Source organism: Manacus candei, unplaced genomic scaffold, assembly GCF_025592945.1.
Source record: "Manacus candei isolate 608988 ecotype Guabito, Panama unplaced genomic scaffold, ASM2559294v1 h1tg000082l, whole genome shotgun sequence".
In the NCBI taxonomy this organism is placed as follows: Eukaryota; Metazoa; Chordata; class Aves; order Passeriformes; family Pipridae; genus Manacus; species Manacus candei.
In genome coordinates, this window is record NW_026138130.1 from 2557899 (window position 1) to 2575382 (window position 17484).

At 56.0% G+C, this 17484-nt stretch overlaps 1 protein-coding gene across 2 annotated transcripts in view; it reads left to right on the forward strand.

The window, feature by feature from the left end:
* TEX264 (testis expressed 264, ER-phagy receptor) overlaps window positions 1–16462 on the forward strand; it is a 39211-nt gene extending 22749 nt beyond the window's left edge. For both annotated transcript variants that reach the window (XM_051811343.1, XM_051811344.1), the window contains exons 5-6: window positions 8355–8526; window positions 15625–16462. In XM_051811343.1, the coding sequence (XP_051667303.1) occupies window positions 8355–8526; window positions 15625–15938 (486 nt within the window). In that variant the 3' untranslated portion in view covers window positions 15939–16462. The remainder of the gene's footprint in view (window positions 1–8354; window positions 8527–15624) is intronic.
* The last annotated feature ends 1022 nt before the right edge of the window (window positions 16463–17484 follow it).

The window sequence follows — 17484 nt, forward strand, 5'->3', positions numbered from 1 at the left end:
AAGAAACCACCTGCTGTTGGGTGTCTCTGGACAGGATGGGGCAGATTACTCTAGGCTGGGGCTTACCCTCCCTGCAATCAGCCTAACAAAGGCACGTTTCAAAGAAGCTCTTTTTAGCTGCGTGGTGCCCCACACAGAGTGGGAGGCTGCAGTGCAGTGGGCTGCCTGGCCGAGGCAAGACAGACCGGAGAACATCTTGGATAATGATCCCTTTCCTGAAAGGCCCTGCCTTGACAGGAGTCAGAGAAATTGCCACAGCTGCTGCTCCTGGCAGCCTCGCCGAAGCAACAGAGCAGACAAAGCGATTTAGCATCACTCCAGTCACCCGTGATGGCAGAGATCATGGCATCAACCCCTTCAGCTTGGCGATTAATGCTGAAGAAGCATCCTCCGAGGGCTGGGAAGAGCGTTGGTCCCTGGAGATCTGCTCTCCGAAGCAGAGGCAGCCCTCTCCAGCTGTGGTCCTCCTCTCCTGCAGTCTCATCCACCTCCTTTTGTGTGCAGCTGTTGACCCGTGTGCTCCCACAGTGATGGAGTTCCTAGGAACTGGGGCAGGAGCACAGGACTGGTTCCTCTGGCAAGGAGAGATTATGTGGATTTACACGGGTTTCTTGTTGTATAATGACTCAAATCCAGTATTTGAGCTTTCAGAGTGGTTAAACCCAAAGTCCCCTTCAGAGAGCTAGCGTGTGGCTGTGATGGGGAGGGAGGAGGAGAAAATGGGATGTGGTGGGGTCGGGTAGGAGGAAGAGTGTGAGAACATAAGAGTGGAGCTCTGGGAAGCTGGTGAGAGCCGTCAGCTCAGCTGGCTTCACTTACCCATGGTGGGTATAGGAGCAAGGCAGAACTAGGGGATGTGGAAAGCACTGAGTCTTTAGGAAAATACGTCTTTTTTAATGCAAAAGTTTGCTTCACTTCTGAAACTCTCTGCTCCAGGACTAATTACTACCAAATAACCATAACACCAGGGGGGACCCAAGCCCCATGAATTGTGTGTATTTGCACCATCTGCTCCTTATTTTGCAGGTGACATTCCCATGGTTGGAGGCAGTAGGATACATCCCTGAAAGCACATGGACTAATGTACCTGAGCATGTCTGGGCTGACAACTTTGTCCAGGGCTTGTCCTTCCTCCACACTGGGCACTCTGACTGCTCCTGGCTACTTTCTGAAAGGTTTTATCTCGTTGGGACTTGCTGCTCATCTCATCTCTGAAGATGGGGGATGCTCCTGCATGTGCTACAGAATTTCTCTTACAGCTCAATTGGGTTCTGAAAGGGGAGGAGATCCAGAGCATGTCTGCATCTGCAGTGAGGCAGGGGCTGGAGCTTTCTCCCTTTTGCTGGAGGATAGGATGTAATGTCCCACCATGCTAGGGAGGAAGAAACATGTTCATGACTCTGACAGCAGCTTCCAGCAGTGACCTGGGCGCCTGTGCCTTGTCCCTGTCAGCCTTCTCAGGGTGCTGGGACCTCACAAACCCACCAGCCCACCCAGGCTCATTCCTTTGCCTCTTAGTTTGGCTGTGCCGTTTTGCAGCTCCCACCCGGAGGAGCCATGGGAGCAGCTGGGTGATCCGGCCCCGGGAAGCGCAGGCGGGCGAGGTGTAAATTGCATGGCGGGCTGCCTTCGCTGAGGTGAAAATGAAAAACTCTCCCAGCTATCGAGCCCGGTGTTTCACAGCTCCCGTGGTCCAAATGCACTCCCACTCCCTCTCAGTGCTGGGGAGAGGATCTCGGGGGCTGATTTTCACCTGCCTGTCCCGAAGCCACAGCGCTGCCGTGTCGGCAGGGCAGTGTGTCCTGGCTGCAGGCAGGACACGGGCCTGCTGTGGGACATGTGTTAGTGCTGAGGGCAGGGAGGGATGCTGATAGCGTGGGAGGTGCTAATTGCCAGGCGCTGTATCCTGCTACCTGGAGGATTTGTTATCCTTTGGCAAGACTTTGTTTTCTGCTGCTGTAGTGCTGGTTCTTCCTGCTGGCTGACGGAAACGGCCTTTTCGTGATTGCAATAATATCACCTTCTGTTTCTGAAACACCTTGCAGCCCAGAGGATTTGAAAGTAAAGTGCACGTGTGTGGGAGCAGTTTCACTACCTCTGAAATGTGCGTTTCTCCAGGCTGGGAAGCAGCAGCTGTTCTGCAGCCCTTGGCAGCCTGGTGTTGGCGGCTGTGCCGTGTGCTGGAGCTGGCTCTGAGTGCCATCCCACCAGGAGGCAGGGCCTGCCCGGCTCCACGTGCACCCAGCTTGGCCTGCAAGCTGAGGCATTGGGGTTTCCTTGATGCTTGAGATATTAAAGTATGTCTGCTTGCCTCTCCCTCCAGCAACGTGTCCTCCCTTCTGCCCAAACCATCTCTTGGGCTGATGGCTCCTTCCCAGCCCCTGCCTGACTTCTGTCCCTTGGCAGGCAGTCCTGGGCACCCAAGCTTCATCCCTGTCTCCCATGGTCAGGCTGTGGCTCAGCAGGGAGGATCAGAATCAGGACTGGGTTTGGAAGGGGCCTTCAAAGGTCATTCAGTCCAACCCCCTGCTGTGGGTAGGGACATCTTTCACTAGACCAGGTTGCTCAAAATCCTATCCAGCCTGGCCTTGAACACTTCAGGGATGGGACATCCACAGCTTCTCTGGGCAACCACTTCCAGTGCCTCACCACCCTCATCACAAGGCATGTCTTCCTCACATCCAATCTAAACCTGCCCTTTTTCAGTTTAAAACCACTACCCCTTTTCCTGTCCCTGAAGGCCCTGGTCAAAAGTCTCTGTTTCATACAAGCCCCCTCTAGGTACTGGAAGGCTGCAGTGAGGTCTCCTTGGAGTCTTCTCCAGGCTAAACAACCCCAGCTCTCTCAGCCTATCTCCATAGGTGCTCCAGCTCTTGGATGGTTTCTGTGGCTTCCTCTGGACCCACTCTGATGTGTCCACAACTGTCTCATGCTGGGGACCCCAGAGCTGGAGGCAGTATTCCGGGTTGGGTCTCACAAGAGTGGAGCAGAGGGGGAATATCCCCCATCCCCTCCCTCAGACTGCTGTCCACGCTGCTTCAAATGAGGCCCGGGATGTGCTTGGCTTTCTGGACTGCCAATGCACGTTGAAACCAAGTTTGAAACCCGAGGAGGAAGGGATGCCTCTACTTTTTTTGCTTTCATCATCTCAAATGTGGGACCGAAGCGGTGTTTAGCCTCAAGCTGCTGTCTGGGCAAGGAGAAATGGAAACAGGGACATCCCTGGTCTGTGTACGGGACAGAGGGATGGCCCAGCAAGGAGTCTGTCCCCTGGCTGAACTGGGAGAGTGCTGAAGGGCGCTGGGTGCTGTGCAAAATGAATTGCAAAGCCTCCCTGGACTACCTAGCGCCCGTGTTCTAAGATAAGCAGGGATGACACACCGAACATGGAGCTTGTGAGGAAGCGAGGAGGATGTGGCACACAGCGCGCTCCCTCCAGTCCTCGCTGGTGGCTCAGTTTCAGCTTTTAATTTTAGCAACTGATTTGGGGCCGTTCAGCTCCAAGCAGTTTTGTTGTTTCTTTAAAATCCCCGGGACTGAAGCGTCCGACCCCATCACTGAGAGGATGGATGCCTCCAGCTGGAAGGAAGATGTGGGGGAGTTATGTTGTCTGAGCAGGCAGGAGCTGCTGGCGTGTGAGGACAGAGCTGGTGGGTCCCCCGGGGGTCTCCCCACGCTCTGCCAGGTGCCAGCTGACTTGCCAGCACTAACCAGAGCAGCCCAAGAGCCAGAAGCACAGGTGAAGGGAGGCTTGTGACAATGAGGGTGTGATGATGCTCCAACTGGTTGGGGGGATGCTGGTGAGACTCCCCAGCTTAACCATCACCCTGTGAGCTGTACCAGGAGGTCACGATGAGGACTCAAAGGGAACTGTGGGGACAGAGGGCTTGTAGCCAGAAGCAAGGTGAGGACAGTAGCTGCCTCTGCACCACCATCCCTGCAACCCTGGAAGCATTCTGGGATCAGCTGGAGCCTGGTCGCCAGCGTGCCCGGGCATGGCGAGGATCCAGAGAGCATCCACAAGGCTTGTTTGTGGTCTCCTAACAAGACGAATTCTTCCAGCAGTGGGAGATGAAGCAGATTCAGTTGGTGACATTTGAATTCCTGAGCAGATGAGCTTCACAGAGTGACAAAGCCGGTCCCCGCAGTGCCCCAGCTCACCTTCTGCTTCCCAGCAGGTGCTGAGGGGCACAGTATGATGCCAGCACCCTGCCGCCTCCTTCCTCCTGTGCACAGTTCTGCTGGGATTGCAACGACTGTGGGTCATGTCTCAGCCCCCTGGTCATGTGTCCCATAGCCCTAGGGCTGCTCTCCTGCCCACCTGGGAAAGTGGGGGCATTTTCAGTCTGGGAGGCTGTGTCCAAAGCCATTCCATGGGCAGATGATGGAGTCTGTTCCCTATGGACAAGTAGTAGAAGGAAAATTTGTGCTGCCGAAGAGGTGCCACCTCCTGCTGCTTGGGAAGCTCTCCCAAAATTCTGATTCGGTGCATAATCCTGTTGTCCTTTCTGATGCATGAGGCCAGGAGGTTCTCCATTCCTAGAGGGATGAGAGCAACCTGAAGGAAGGAGAGTCAGGGAGTCAGTGATGGTTGGTGATTTGCAAACAACCTGGGGTAAAGACTGGGTAAGATGCTGTTTCACTTGGGAAACAGTATGCAAGAGTCTTCCCTTAAAAAACCCTTGTTCCCAAGAAGGTGGTGAAAAGCGGCCTGCCATGTTCCTCAGACGGGCCGAGAAGTTGGCTTTGTGGGAAGCAGTGGGTCTGACACAGCAGGAGTATTCTGGAGCTGCCGTGCCTGTTGGGATTGAACATGTGGACTCTGGATGCATTTGCCTTTGCTGGGTGTGTGTAGATTGGCTGTATGGATTATGTGCAGTGACTCCCGTGCTTCGGGTGCCTGGTGGAGGGTCCCGCAGAGCAATATCTTTGTGTGCGGCGCTGCCGCCTCCGTCTTTGCTGTAGGAAGGGAAAGTTCCCAGCACAGGCTGAGGAGGGAGGTGTCACCACATGACCTTGTGAAGGGATGAATCCCCTTCTCTGCCCTACTTACTGGTCCTGCTGTCCTAGCCAGCAGCCTGGCCTGACGCCGTCGGTGTCCCACTGTTCACCTCTCGCTGAGCTCCTCCGCCCGTGTGAGACAGCATTGGATTTGACTCCAGGGCTCTGCCTTGCAAACTCTGTGTCCCCCGTGCTGCTCCATCTGTTGGTTTAGCAGCACAGCTAGCGAGGGGCTCCCTCCTCAGCGGCACTGCAGCATTGCCTGTTGAGCCTCTCTGTTGTTTTGCCATGTTGTTGAGCCTTTGCTAATTCGCTCTCTGCTTACGCCTTCGCCTTTGGACTCTGCTCTCCAGTCTCTCCGAGTTGTTTCTTTGCCTTGCAGCAGCCTTTCAGCCTTTCTCTCCACTGGGATAATCCCAAACATGTTCTGTCCCGTGCTGGCACCAGCCTCCTGATTGCATTTTGCTTCACTGTGCTTGCCCGGCCTCTGCCTGCTTCCTAATCTCCTTTGGTATGATCACAAGGCTGATCTCCCTGATCCCCTTTGGATGATCCCCTTGTCCATTTTTTTGGATGATCCCCTTATCCATTTCCATTGTCATGACTCCCCATTTCATTGCCTCTGCCCTTTCCTCAAGTCTTTAGGTAGCCTCATCCTTTTGTCATAGGCTGGATGGGACAGCATTCCCAGCTGCCACCTCTCTGCTCCTTCTTGGGGATGTTGTCGTCTCCTGAGCCCACCTGTCAGTGCTGAGCTCTGTAGCAGCCCTGCCAGGAGCTAGGGCCAGCTAACTTGCCTGGATCCCAATTTGGTTTGTATAGGCATAAATTAGCATTGCCAGATCTGGTTTCTCTCCATTTCCTTTTGGGCAAAACCCTGGATGAAATGGGAAGAAGTCAAGTGTTGTAGCTGTCCATAATAAGGCAGGTGTGGGTTTTACAGTGAGTGTTTGGCCACTTCAGTGTCATCCCACCGACCTGGTTCCTGGCCATGGGTTTTGGCTCCAGGGCACTTGTGCTCCTCTGGCTTCAGGGACACAAAGCTACTTCCCACTCTGGCAGGGTGGAGCATCCTTATATCTCTTATGGGATAATCTGTGAGTATGAAACAGCATTTAGCTCAAGAGCCAGTCCAGGACTCTGCTCTTCACAGAGGTGTGCATTTTTATTCCTTAAAAAGCCAAGATTCCCGTATTTCATGTGTGTGGAGGGGGTGTTTTTTGTGCTTTGGGGGAGTCACTACTATGGCTGTGTGATTGGAAGGGCAGTTGAAGCAGCCTAAATATACTGTAGGGAGAGTTTATGTCCCAGATCTGCTCTTTTGGAGTCTCAGGATGGCCTTTGGAAAGTCATCTTGGGGTGTCTTGGAGGCCAGGGTGGAGCCCTGAGGTTTTAGACTGGTTAGAGACCTCATATGAGTTTAGTGAAGGTCTCTTTGCTCTAAGATCCTTTGAGTTGTCCCCATCTGCATTAAGTGGTGGAGGGCCAGCTGGATGCATCCAAAAAAAACCCCTGCAAATCTTGGAGATACCCGTCTCTGGTGTGTGTTGCAGTAACCTAAAATAACGAGCTGAGCTGAAGATTGGCGGATGGGCTTGTGGTTGGTAGAGCAAGGGGCAGAGCAGCGGGGAGGGTTCTTGTCTGCGTTGTTGCTGAAAAAGCAGGAGTGATATGAGCCGCCTCTGCTCTGCTGCTAAAAACAGCCCGGCTTGTTTTTATTTAATACAGTTTTGATCCACAGGCCTCAGTGTTTCACCTGCCCGCGAGTGGGAACTCCGGGCTCCAAGCTCCTTGGAAGCCCGCCCGCGTCCCTGCGCGTTCCTGCGGCACCGGGAGCGCGAATGTGGTTCCTCCTCGGCTGGAGGGGGAAACTGTGCTGGAATTCAGGCTCGGAGACATTGGGATGGGATGGGTAAAGCTTCTGCTGGAGTCGTGCTTCTGCCGCTGTGGTGCTGCTGGGTAAACTGGGGCTCTGCATTGCCAGCTCCTGCAGGCTTTCCCAGGAGAATGGACCCAAAAACTGCTCATGTGGGATTTTCTCTTACTTGCGCAGCGTCCTGGCAGCGTGGAGGTGGCTCTTCAGGTATCCTTGCTGCCAGCACTGGGAAGAGGGTCAGTGTTGGCCTGTATTGTGAATCCTGCCTGGTGCCGGCATTTGTCTAGGAAATAAATGATTCTTAATCACATTGGTCCATCCCCAGGGGTGAAGGAGGTCAGGAATAAACAGGCTTTTGTAAGGTCATGATTGATGTGCCTATAGAGCTCATCCTTGGAGCGGGGCCAGACATGGCTAAGGAGAGTCCCAGAGGGATGGGGACCCTGCTGGAGGATGTCTGGGCAAGCCACATCAGTGGGCTGTGATGGAGGAGGATAACTGAGGATAGCTGAGGAAGAGGAAAATTGTTGGGTCAGGGAAGAAGAAGAGAATAGTCAGGGCAAGAGGGAGGAAGAGAATAGGGAGCAGGAGGAGGAGGATAATCGGGGTGGTTGCAGGGTTAAATAAAAGCTGTCAGTGATTTGAAAAGGGGAAAGAAAGAAAAAGAAAATCCGCTGAAGAGACACTCTCCTTTCTCACCCGGCTTGTAATCAGCCGCCCCCTCTACCAGCGAGCAGCTGGCGGGCAGGCGGGTGAGGAGGGGGTGGCAAGAGGGGTCCAGCTGCTCCTCGGCCCTGCCCCGGCACCCTGAGAGTCCCCACAGCCCTGGCTCGGCGTGGGCTGCACAGCCCAGGGGGACATGCCCCTGTCATGGGTCCCTGGCAGGCTGGGGAGTCTGAGGTCCTGAGGAGTGCTGCCAGGGGGAGGTGGGGCGAGGAAGAGGAGGAGAGGGACTTGTCTGAAATGCCAGGGATTCATCTCCCACTCCCCCTGCCCTCGCCGTTCTGAAAGGAGCTGCTTGAGCTGTCGGCTCTGGATTATATTAATTAGTGGAGAAGTGCTACGCCTGCTCGTGGGGCCGGGCTGCCGGGGGGAACCAGAGATTTGGCAGGTCTCTGCGAAGCAGCTGCCCGGCTCCCCAAAACCCCTCGCTCCAGCCCAAAATGAGTACACCAAAGCCAAGGCTGAGCTGGGGGAAATGAATCTCTCGTGGTCTTCTGCATCTCCTCCTGGAGCCTGACTGGCTGCTTACCCCCAGGGCCAAACCTGCCTGCCCTGGTATGTGCAGGCTGTTGTGACAGGGAAGGCACCCTGTGGTTTTGGGATGGGACCCACAGCTCCTCAGTGGGTCTCCATGTCTGTAGGCAGAGTGGGTCAGTCTATGACACAGCCAGGCCGGCAGGTCCATGTAGTGGGGGGCTGCTGGGGTGGGGGGCAAAGGCACACCCCTGACTCGTGGCTGCCTGCTGTCTTTCAGGAGAGGAAGCTGTGTGCCCACCCCCGGATCGAGATCTACAAGCAGGACCGCATCTACTTCGTGTGTCCCCTGGCACGCCAAGGGGACTTCTATGTGCCTGAAATGAAAGAACTGGAGAGGAAGAGCAGGGCTGCTGCAGCTGAGGCTGAGGACGCCCAGACAGACATCACAGGTATCCGTGGTTTGCACATGGGCTCCATCTTCAATGAGCATCAGCCCTCACAAAGGTGGGGGTCCTGGTGTCCTCTGCCTGAGCAGACAGAGAGGGACTGACCTGTGCCTGCCTGGTGCCCAACCACTGAGTCTCAGCACACATCTTTCCCTCAGCCTGGGCTGATCCCCAAGGATCTTGTCTCCAGGGTGTCATGCCGTGCCTCAGGGAGCACCCAGGAACCCCTGCAGTGTCTGGGCGAGGACCAAGCTACCACTTGAGCCACTGTCCTACTGTTGTTAGTGCAGAGCTGAATCTCACAGCTTTTGGTTGCAGCTGGGCTTGTTTTTCTCTTTGTCATATACATCTTCCTTGATCTCATCTTCATCTGTTACATATTGGGACTGCAAAGAGCTTAAATACCAGGTTGCTGTAGCTGGTGGTGGAGTTGCCTGAGAGCATCTGCTCAGCAAGATCTGTTGGAGCCTGGATGTATTCATACAGGAAGGGACCACAATGGCTGTAGGCGCAGAACAGGAGTGCTATAGTAACCTAAAATGCTGGTTGCTGTCACCAGCCCACGTGCTCCCGTGCCTGTGAGATGTGGGAGCCGACTATCCAAGCATTCCCAGGCGCTGGACAGCGCACCCGAGCTGGCTGCTGGCAGGGGCAGCCGCCTCCTCGAGCCCCACATGCTTGTGTAATGGGCATGAAAAAACCATGATGGCTCTACTCGCCTGCTGGGCAGTTGGGTCATTTATTTTAACACGTCTTCAGGTTTGGGTTGCTTTAATTCTTAATCGCGTGCGGCGTAAAAGCAACCCAGGGAATTGCTTTCTGGGAGCTCTGTCCTTTTAGCGCCGCAGTAAGGAGTCTAATTGGAGCTGTTTCCCAGCGCTTTGAGGTCCTGTGTTTTCACAGTGCTCACTCAGCTCTTCTCCTCTTTTCCTTGTGTCAGGGTGGCTGCTGTGGGCACCAGCGTGGCTTGGCCCCAAAGCCCACTTGCTCTGACTTCTTCCCGTGGTTGTTCCTTGGTTTCAGAGACGGATGGCAGGACCCATGGGAGCAAAAGCAGCTTTAGGGTGGTGCCTTCCGTAGCTGGGCGTGCTCCTTTCTGCCCCACTCAGGCAGTGCGTGATCCTGCAGAACATTCAGGGATGCTGGGAGCAGCCACTGCCCTGCACCGTGGCTGTCTCAGTGCTTTCCCTGGGATGCCACTGCCAGCGTCCCTGTGGTGTGGGAGTACCCTGCCTTGCAGGAAGTAGTGCTAGGAAGGTCTTCCCAGTTTTAGACAACAAATGATGTTGGACTTTCTCATGTGGGAGACCCCAGGCTGGGCTCCCTGGCAGCAGCTGTGGACCAGCTTCTCCAACCCCCCTCCCCTTCCAGCCACACAGATGAGCTTTTGTTGGTGCAGTCTGATGCAGTGTCATCTGCTGAGTCTGCACAAAACCAGCTTAAAATAATAATAATAGCTGTGAGGTTGGCCCTGCCTCTAAGGCTAAAGAGCTGGGCTTGGATGTTGCACTGTGATTGTCACTGCTGGGCACAGTGGCAGAGCCAGGTCTGGCAGGGGGTCACATCCTTGCTCTGGCCATTGGAGAGGGTCAAGGATGTGGCAAGCCTCCGAGTTGCTTGTGCAGCTCCTACCTGAGGATCTTGGTGGTCCCTGTGATCTCCTGCATCCCTGTAATGTCACAGTGCCCCAGACTGGCACAGCTGCTGACAGCTGGGGAGGATGGTGCTGTGTGGGGAGGTCCTGGGCTTGTGCAAAGGGAAATGGTGCCCAGTGAGCATCCTTGTCCCACTGCCACTGGCCTGCTGACACCAGGAACTTGGTTTGTAGCTGTCAGGCTGCCCCTGGTTCAAAAGCAGGGTCAAAGTCAGGAGGTGAGGTGGGAGTGGGCAGCTGGTCTTGTCAGGCTTCACATCTCCCATCTGCCCAGCTGCTCCCTGGAGATGCCTTGAAGGAGATGCCTTGAAGATGACACCTTGTAGATTGAGACTCATCCTCCCTTCCCAAGGATTTTCTGTGTTGGGATCTGTGCAACCACCTCTGAGTTGAAGAAAGAGAAAGCTCCAGTCTCTTTTCACATCGTTTTTACTCCTCCTTCCCTGGGCAGCTGCTCAAGGAGAAAGGTCCACTTAGCCACAGCCCCTTCAACAGGCATGACAGCCATGAGATCTTCATGACCCAGCAGATCCCAGGGTGCCTGTGACAGCTTTTGAGCTTTCCTCTGCCAGATGGAGGATGGGCACAGCAATGTCCCCTTCTGCTTGTCAATATGATTCCCCCTCAACCCCAATTGCATGGATTTGGATGATTTCTTGATCCACTTCAGCTCTGCCAGTGTTTCAAGTGGTCCTGCCCTGATGGAGGCTCAGGCAGTGCTGGAATGCTCCTGGGAGAGTGGGAGAGAGTGGTAGTCCCTGATGGTGGCAGTCAGCTTCTCTGGCTGTGCAAATCCAGGTGTAGGGCTTTGACACCCTGCTGCCTTGTAGAGTGAGTGGAGACTGGGAAGGTGCTGAGCCCCCTTTTCTCTCCCAAAGGCAGCTGAGGATGCTGTATGTACAGCAGCCTTGGGCTCTCACTCCTGATGTGACAGCAGATGAAGCCTGCTCTTCCCCCCTCCAAAAATACTGTAATAACAGCATTAAGCCTGTGATTTCAGAGTGAGCATCATGTTTAGGAATGCTCTGTGTGGACACAGCACCTGTTGGTCATAGCTCATGAAACTCCCTGCCAGCGGCTGGATTATGCTTTCCTCGCATTAAAGGCTTGAGATGTTCCAAGTGGAAGGTGTTGCCATTTCTCCTCACCTGTTGTTGTGGCTGGTGCCAGACAGTACCGAGTGACTTGGATGTGTAAGAAAAGCCTGGATTTGTTTTCTTGAACCTCCTGACCTTGGAGCACATCTCTCCATTCAGGCTGTCATCTGCTGTCCTTGTTCCTGAGCTCACCCTGCAAGGTGCTGGGTGCCTGTGGCTCTGAGCGAAGCCAGTGACCACAAAGGCTGTGGTGTATGGTCCAAGGTCTCTGCTTTCTGCTGCTGCTCTGCACAGAGCAGGGTGCTGGCAGCTCCGCTGAGGACAGACACACTCAATATGCAAGGAAGGGGCCAGGGGCTGTGGCTGCCTCTGCAATAATTCTGTCCCTTCTTCGGGAACGTCAGGGTCATCAGAAAGACAGGGAGCATTTTTGGAAGGCGGCTGATGGGTCTCCAGGGGGCCAGTGTCAATCATGGTTAGTTGTTTTGTGCTTAATTATTTTCTGGGGCCTTGGCATCAGCACGGTGCTCAGCGGGCCCTCGCTCCCGGCTCCCTCTCGGCAGCGCTGACCCCGCTGCGGCACATGGAAGGTGAAAGCAAACGAAAGCAGCCTCTTGACACAGGCTTGCTGGCAGGAACATAGATGGTTCCTGAGCACGTGGCTCTGCCCAGAGTCTCAGGTGATCATTTTGCTCGAGCTGAGTCTATCCAGCAGCGTTCAGGTACAACTGATGGATGGCATCACCCACTGAGCCCCAGTGCCATGGGGGGGCACCTTCCCTCATGCGTTCTGCCTCATCCCCACTTCTGTCCTCTGAAGAGCTCTGCCTGTTCCTGCCTGCCCCTACATCCCAAGAAGGGGCTCAGCACACAGCTCCTGCCAAGCCTTCCTGCTGGTCTGCCTGCGCCAGCCCCTCTCCTGGTGGCTTATGTGCGAGCTTCGGCAAGCATGGAGGAGCTGTGCCCCCAGCAGCACACTGATCTAGTGTTCAGGGACAGTGAATATTTGGTCAAACAGGGGAAAAGAGAGGGCCTGGGAGCACCAAGAGGAGAGCGGTGCTCAGGCAGCAGTGTCACACTGGGGCAATGCAGAAGGGGAGGCAGACCTCATTCTGGATCTGGAAATGGGATGACACAGGGCTGAACTCCCTTTATGAGTGGTTCCTCTTGCATCCCTGGCTGGTCTCTTGAAGCTGGCAGCTTGACTTCCCTTCTTCCTAGGTGGCCCTGTCCTTTTTGGGGCTCCTCAGCACCCTGGCGTGGCTTCACCCCAGGCTTCACCCCTCTGTTGCCCAGATGAAAGCTTCCTGGGTACCGTGTTCCTACGGAGTTAAGGTGCAGTGGGATGGCTACACCATCCTTGGAAGAGCAGAACAGAGGAGGGGTTTCCACAGGGTGGCTGGCACCTTGCTGCGTGCCAGAGGGAAAAGCCACACTTGGTTGGGGTGCTGGTCTGGCTCTTGGTGCAGGAGCTGGCCTTGAGAAGGTGGATGCAGGGAATGGGCAGTGGCTCATAGGGAAACCAAGCAAGGTGTGCGGGGAAGGATGGACAAATGGGTGTGACAGCTGCTGGAAGCCTCTGCCTGTAAGATAAGAGCTGAACCCCTGCTCGCCCTTCCAATGAGGTTTTTGGTTGCCTTCTTGGAGCCCCCTGCACTGCCTGCCTGGCCTCCCTGGGCTGTGCTGGGACAGCTGGGTGTTCCTGCCACATCCTCTGCCCGAGCTGAGCCCTCACGGTCCCCAGCTCCGTCTGTCACCGTGCCCACCCCAGACATCCATCCCGGCCAGGCGGAGTGGCCGCGCCAGAGCTGGCCTTGTCCTGTGTGGAGGAGAGCGAGGCTGCTGAAACGGGCAAATTTGCCAGCTGATGCTGCTCAAACATGATCAGAAGCGACAGAGCAGTGACAAAGTGCTTGGCTGAAAGGAAACAGGACTCGATTTATTGTCACCCTTTGAGCAAGGGAGAGGGAGGCGGCTACGAGGGTGAGGACATCAGTGCTTTCCCACGGTGGTGGCTTGGAGCAGTGTGTAGGTCAGCTTCATCCGCATCTTCCCCTTCCTGAGCTGCTGCTCCTCTCCTCAGGACCTTCTTTGCTGTGTGGCATGGGGTTATGTGACAGCTTCTGACCCAAAATGGCCCTGGAGGTGCCAGGGGAAGAGTGCTGTGCAGGCAGGGCACAGCTTGGGGGGTCGGTGTCACTCCTGTCCCGGGTTTCAGAGGGACACAAGATGACTACAAATGACGTGAGCTGTCATGAAGCTGTGGTGGGAATGTGTCCATGTCACCTCGGGCCACCACTTTGGCCAAACTGGATTATTTCTTTTCTTGATATCTTCACTAGAGATCTGGCAAACCCTTAGTTGGCTTCAAAGCTTGGGGGTCGCACACTCTCATCCATCTCCTGCAGCTCTCTGTCTTCCCAGAGGCTCCCTGCTGACCCACTGCCCTGCCCAGGTCCTGCCAGGTGGGACAGCACCTCCCACCTTTCTGCTGCCCACTCAGTGGCTGCCGTCCCCTTCAGCGAGCGCCTCACCACAGCGTGCAGAACATCCTTTTTAACTTAGAGCAAATGTACTTTCCGTGTCGAGGCGCTCCCTGATGCTGCAGCAGAGGCGGTGCGTGTCAGCGGGCAGCCGTTCGCTCCTTTACGTGGGGGGGTCACCAGACATCGCCTGGGGTGGCTCAGCTGGTGGCAGCTGCCAGAGGGTTTGCACACTATGGCCAAGGTGACAGGGTGGAGGCTCAGGCTCCTTTCCGAGCGGGATGAAGCCAATATGCCATCCAGGTGGGATGGAGCAGTGGGTGCGCTGTGTCTGCGGATCTTTTCTGGCTACTCCTCATCCCGCTGCCACTGCTCGGTCCTCTCCGAGCAGCCGTCACTCAGCCGGCAGGACCGTGGGATGATGCTGCTCAGAAGGCAGAGGACTGCCATTTACAAGCAGTTCTGCTGGCAGCTGCCCAGGCTGGGAAGAAAAACAGCTCAAAGAGGGATTTAAGGATGTTTGGAAGGCAAGTTCCCTCCTTGGTGGGTCTCCTCCAGATCAGTGGCTGCCACACAGCTGGAGGAGAGTGAGCAGCCCAGCCCTGGGCACTGCGGAGGGAGGCTGGAAATGCCTGTGGGAGTCTGGGACAACCCTGTGTCTGAAGCTGAGGATGGAGCTGCACCAGCAGGAGACAGTGTGGAGGAGAGGACTCTCCTCTCCCACCTGGGAGCCTCTCTGTGGTCATTGTCATCTTCTTCACCACTCCCCAGCCCTGTTGGTGGCAAGCTGCAGCCCTCCAGCAGTGCTGCTGCTGAGGGGGGCTCCTCCTGGTTTCCCTCCTGGTGTGGGGCATGATCCTCGGCAAGGTCATCCAACCTGGCATGGATGGAGGTGCCAGGAAGCAACAGAGCCCGGCACACACTTCTCATCAGTGTTAGGCAAGGGGGGAGAAGGTGGAGCAGGGAGGGCCATGATGGAGGAGCCTGTCCAGTGTTTGCTGCCGTGTCGTAATTAACAACATGTATCTGTGATGTCATAATTAACCATGGGGATCTCTGATGTCGTAATTAGCAATGATTAACATTTTTTAGGAGGGTTTTGTCTCCTGGCTGGTTGCTCTGGCAACAGCACCGAGCTGCTGGTCTCAATCTGACACGTTCCTCTCCTTGTCGACTCCTTAATTGTGTTGTCGATGGAGCTAATGAGACAGGGATCCAGGGAGGGGGCGGAGAGCCCAGGGGTCTGCCCCGGCAGGCAGGGGCAGCCCCCGGGGGGGCTGGGTCATGAGAGGAGGTGTGGGCTGGCAGTCAGGTGATGTGGAGAATCGCCAAGTAAGGTGGGAAGGCTCCCCCCATCCTCTGGCGCCCTGAGTCCTGTCTGCTGCTACCCTGCCTCCCTTCACACTGCTGCCAGAGCTGCGGGGAGCCACGGAGGGAGTGGGAGCAGGTTGTTGGGTGCTGAAGGCACCAGGATGTCCTGGCACGAGGCTAAACCTACACCTGCCTCTGACAGCAGCACATCTGAGAACCTACCCGTGTGCCACCATCCCCTCAGGCGCTCGAGCATGGTGCCCTGCCAAGGGCAAGGTTGTCCCCCAGCTCCCAGGCTATACATTCTTCCTAAAAAAGGGCTTGCCAGGTCCTTGGCGTGTGCATGGAGAGCAGCCATGGGGCCAGGAGGTCAGGGCACGGCTGGAAGCTGGGGGTTGTTTATACTGTTTATACTTGGTGCCCTGATTTCAGGGAGCTGCTTGAGTCCAGCTTCTTGTCTTAGCCTGGTCACATCTCAAAGGCACAGGAGGTGACAAGACATAGGAGCTGGTCCTTCCCGCAGCATTCACTCCCTCCCCTTCTCTTTCCATCCCAGGGGTCGACACCATGAGTGAGGCAAGCTCCATCAGCATGGAGGCTACAACTGACAGCAGAGACACCTCGGTGGCCACCTCCATCCTGCTGCCCTTCCCAGCCAGCCGTGGCCGGGAGGAGGCGGACAACCGCAGCGAGCACAGCTACAGCGAGTCGGGAGCCAGCGGCTCTTCCTTCGAGGAGCTGGACCTGGAGGTCACCGGGGACGGAGAGGGAGCCCCGGGTCTGCTACCTGATGTGGGCTACGCAGGCAACCAGGAGGTCGCAGACAAGTGGACCAAGGAACCCATTGCTGCTGAGAGAGGAGAGGAGTGAAGCAGAGACCTGGCTGCCTCGCCTCCCGCCAGGGTCTGAGTTACTGGGAACCAGTCGCCTTTCCCACCTCCTTCCTCTCCAGCCAAGAGATTTCGGTTGCTGATTCCCCCCAGGACCTGCTCTCCCTCTTTGCAGAAAGGGTGTTTGACTGTTTTGGGGGTGCTGGGAGGTGGGGGGGTTTTCTGTGGCGCTCGGCGGTGCCGGGTGGGCGCGGGCTGGGGGAACAGCGAAATGCATTTGCCGTCTGTGTGTGTCTGGGTGCGTCGCAAACTCCTCGCAGGTGTCTCGGGGGTGGTGGTGGATGGTAGAGGTGTCCCCCCTTGTCTCTGCCTCTCTCACCCACAGCTCCTCTCTGCCACACCACCACATTTTCTAGCACCAAAGAGCTGTGAGGTGGGTCGGTTGGGTTTGTTCCTCTCTTCTCTTCCCCTTGCTGAACAATGGAAACATCCCATGTAAACGTGGTCCTCCTGGCACTGCCATGGGCGCTTTGGGGTCTGTAATAAAGTGGATGCTTTTCCTCACTGGTGGCTGGTGTGTTGCTCTCTGCCTCTTGGCCAGTCGTGCCATCCTGCCTCATGGTGGAGAGTGGGCTGTGGGTGGAGGCTGCTGGTGGGCTGCCCTGTGCCCCCTGACTGAGCCAGGGAGCTGCCCAGGGGCTCTGCATCCCTGCTGCTCACACTTGCTCCCTGCCTGGGCAACCCAGTGGGGCCACAGACACCATCCTGAGCTTCTGCAAGTGGTGGGGGGAGCAGAGAAGGGTCCCAGTCACTGTGCCGAGCTGGGCTGAGATGGAGGGAGGTGGCATCCCTGCTCCTCATGGGAATATGCAGAGAGTAACACCAGTAAAGCCAGGTCCCTAGGCTGCTGATAGGCCTCCTCCTGTGGCAGGCGACACCAGACTGCCTGCACTGTGCCTTCCTGACATCCTATCTGCCTGGTCCTGCACCTGTGGAGTGCAGGCAGGGAGGGCTGCCCATGCTGGTCCCAGTTCCCTGTCCCTCAGCTTGGGACAAGGGAGCAGCCTGGACATCACTGCCATAAGTGTCCCGGGGCAATCCCAGCTGCCAGAGCACTTTGCTGAGTGCCTTTGGTGCCTCCAGCAGCCCAGGGATTGTTTCCTGGTGGTCAGACACGGCAGCCCAAAACCTGGGACTTGGGGTGGGAGTGCAAGGAGCAGGGGAGGCCTGGCTGTCCCTCCGTGGTGGGAATGTGTCCTCCCTGGCTTGGAAAGGTCATGATTAGTCCTCAGCCAGTGATTGACATGAGATTGTTCATAAATATTTTGTGCGCTGAGTGATAAAATATTAAACTCCTCCAGCCCACATGGAAAAATATTGCTCTTCCTGGTGTTTATCTTTGTTGCTGGTTATTACAAAACTGCCAAGCCCCCTGAAATATTTATACCTGGCTGAGGCTCTATGGGGGGTTGGAGCCAGATAGCAGATCCCAGTGCTGCTGGTCCCCTAACCCTGCTGAAGTTGGGGGCCAAGGAGGCTTTACTGTCATCCTCCTGACATGGGCAGCACCAAAGCAGCAGCAGCTG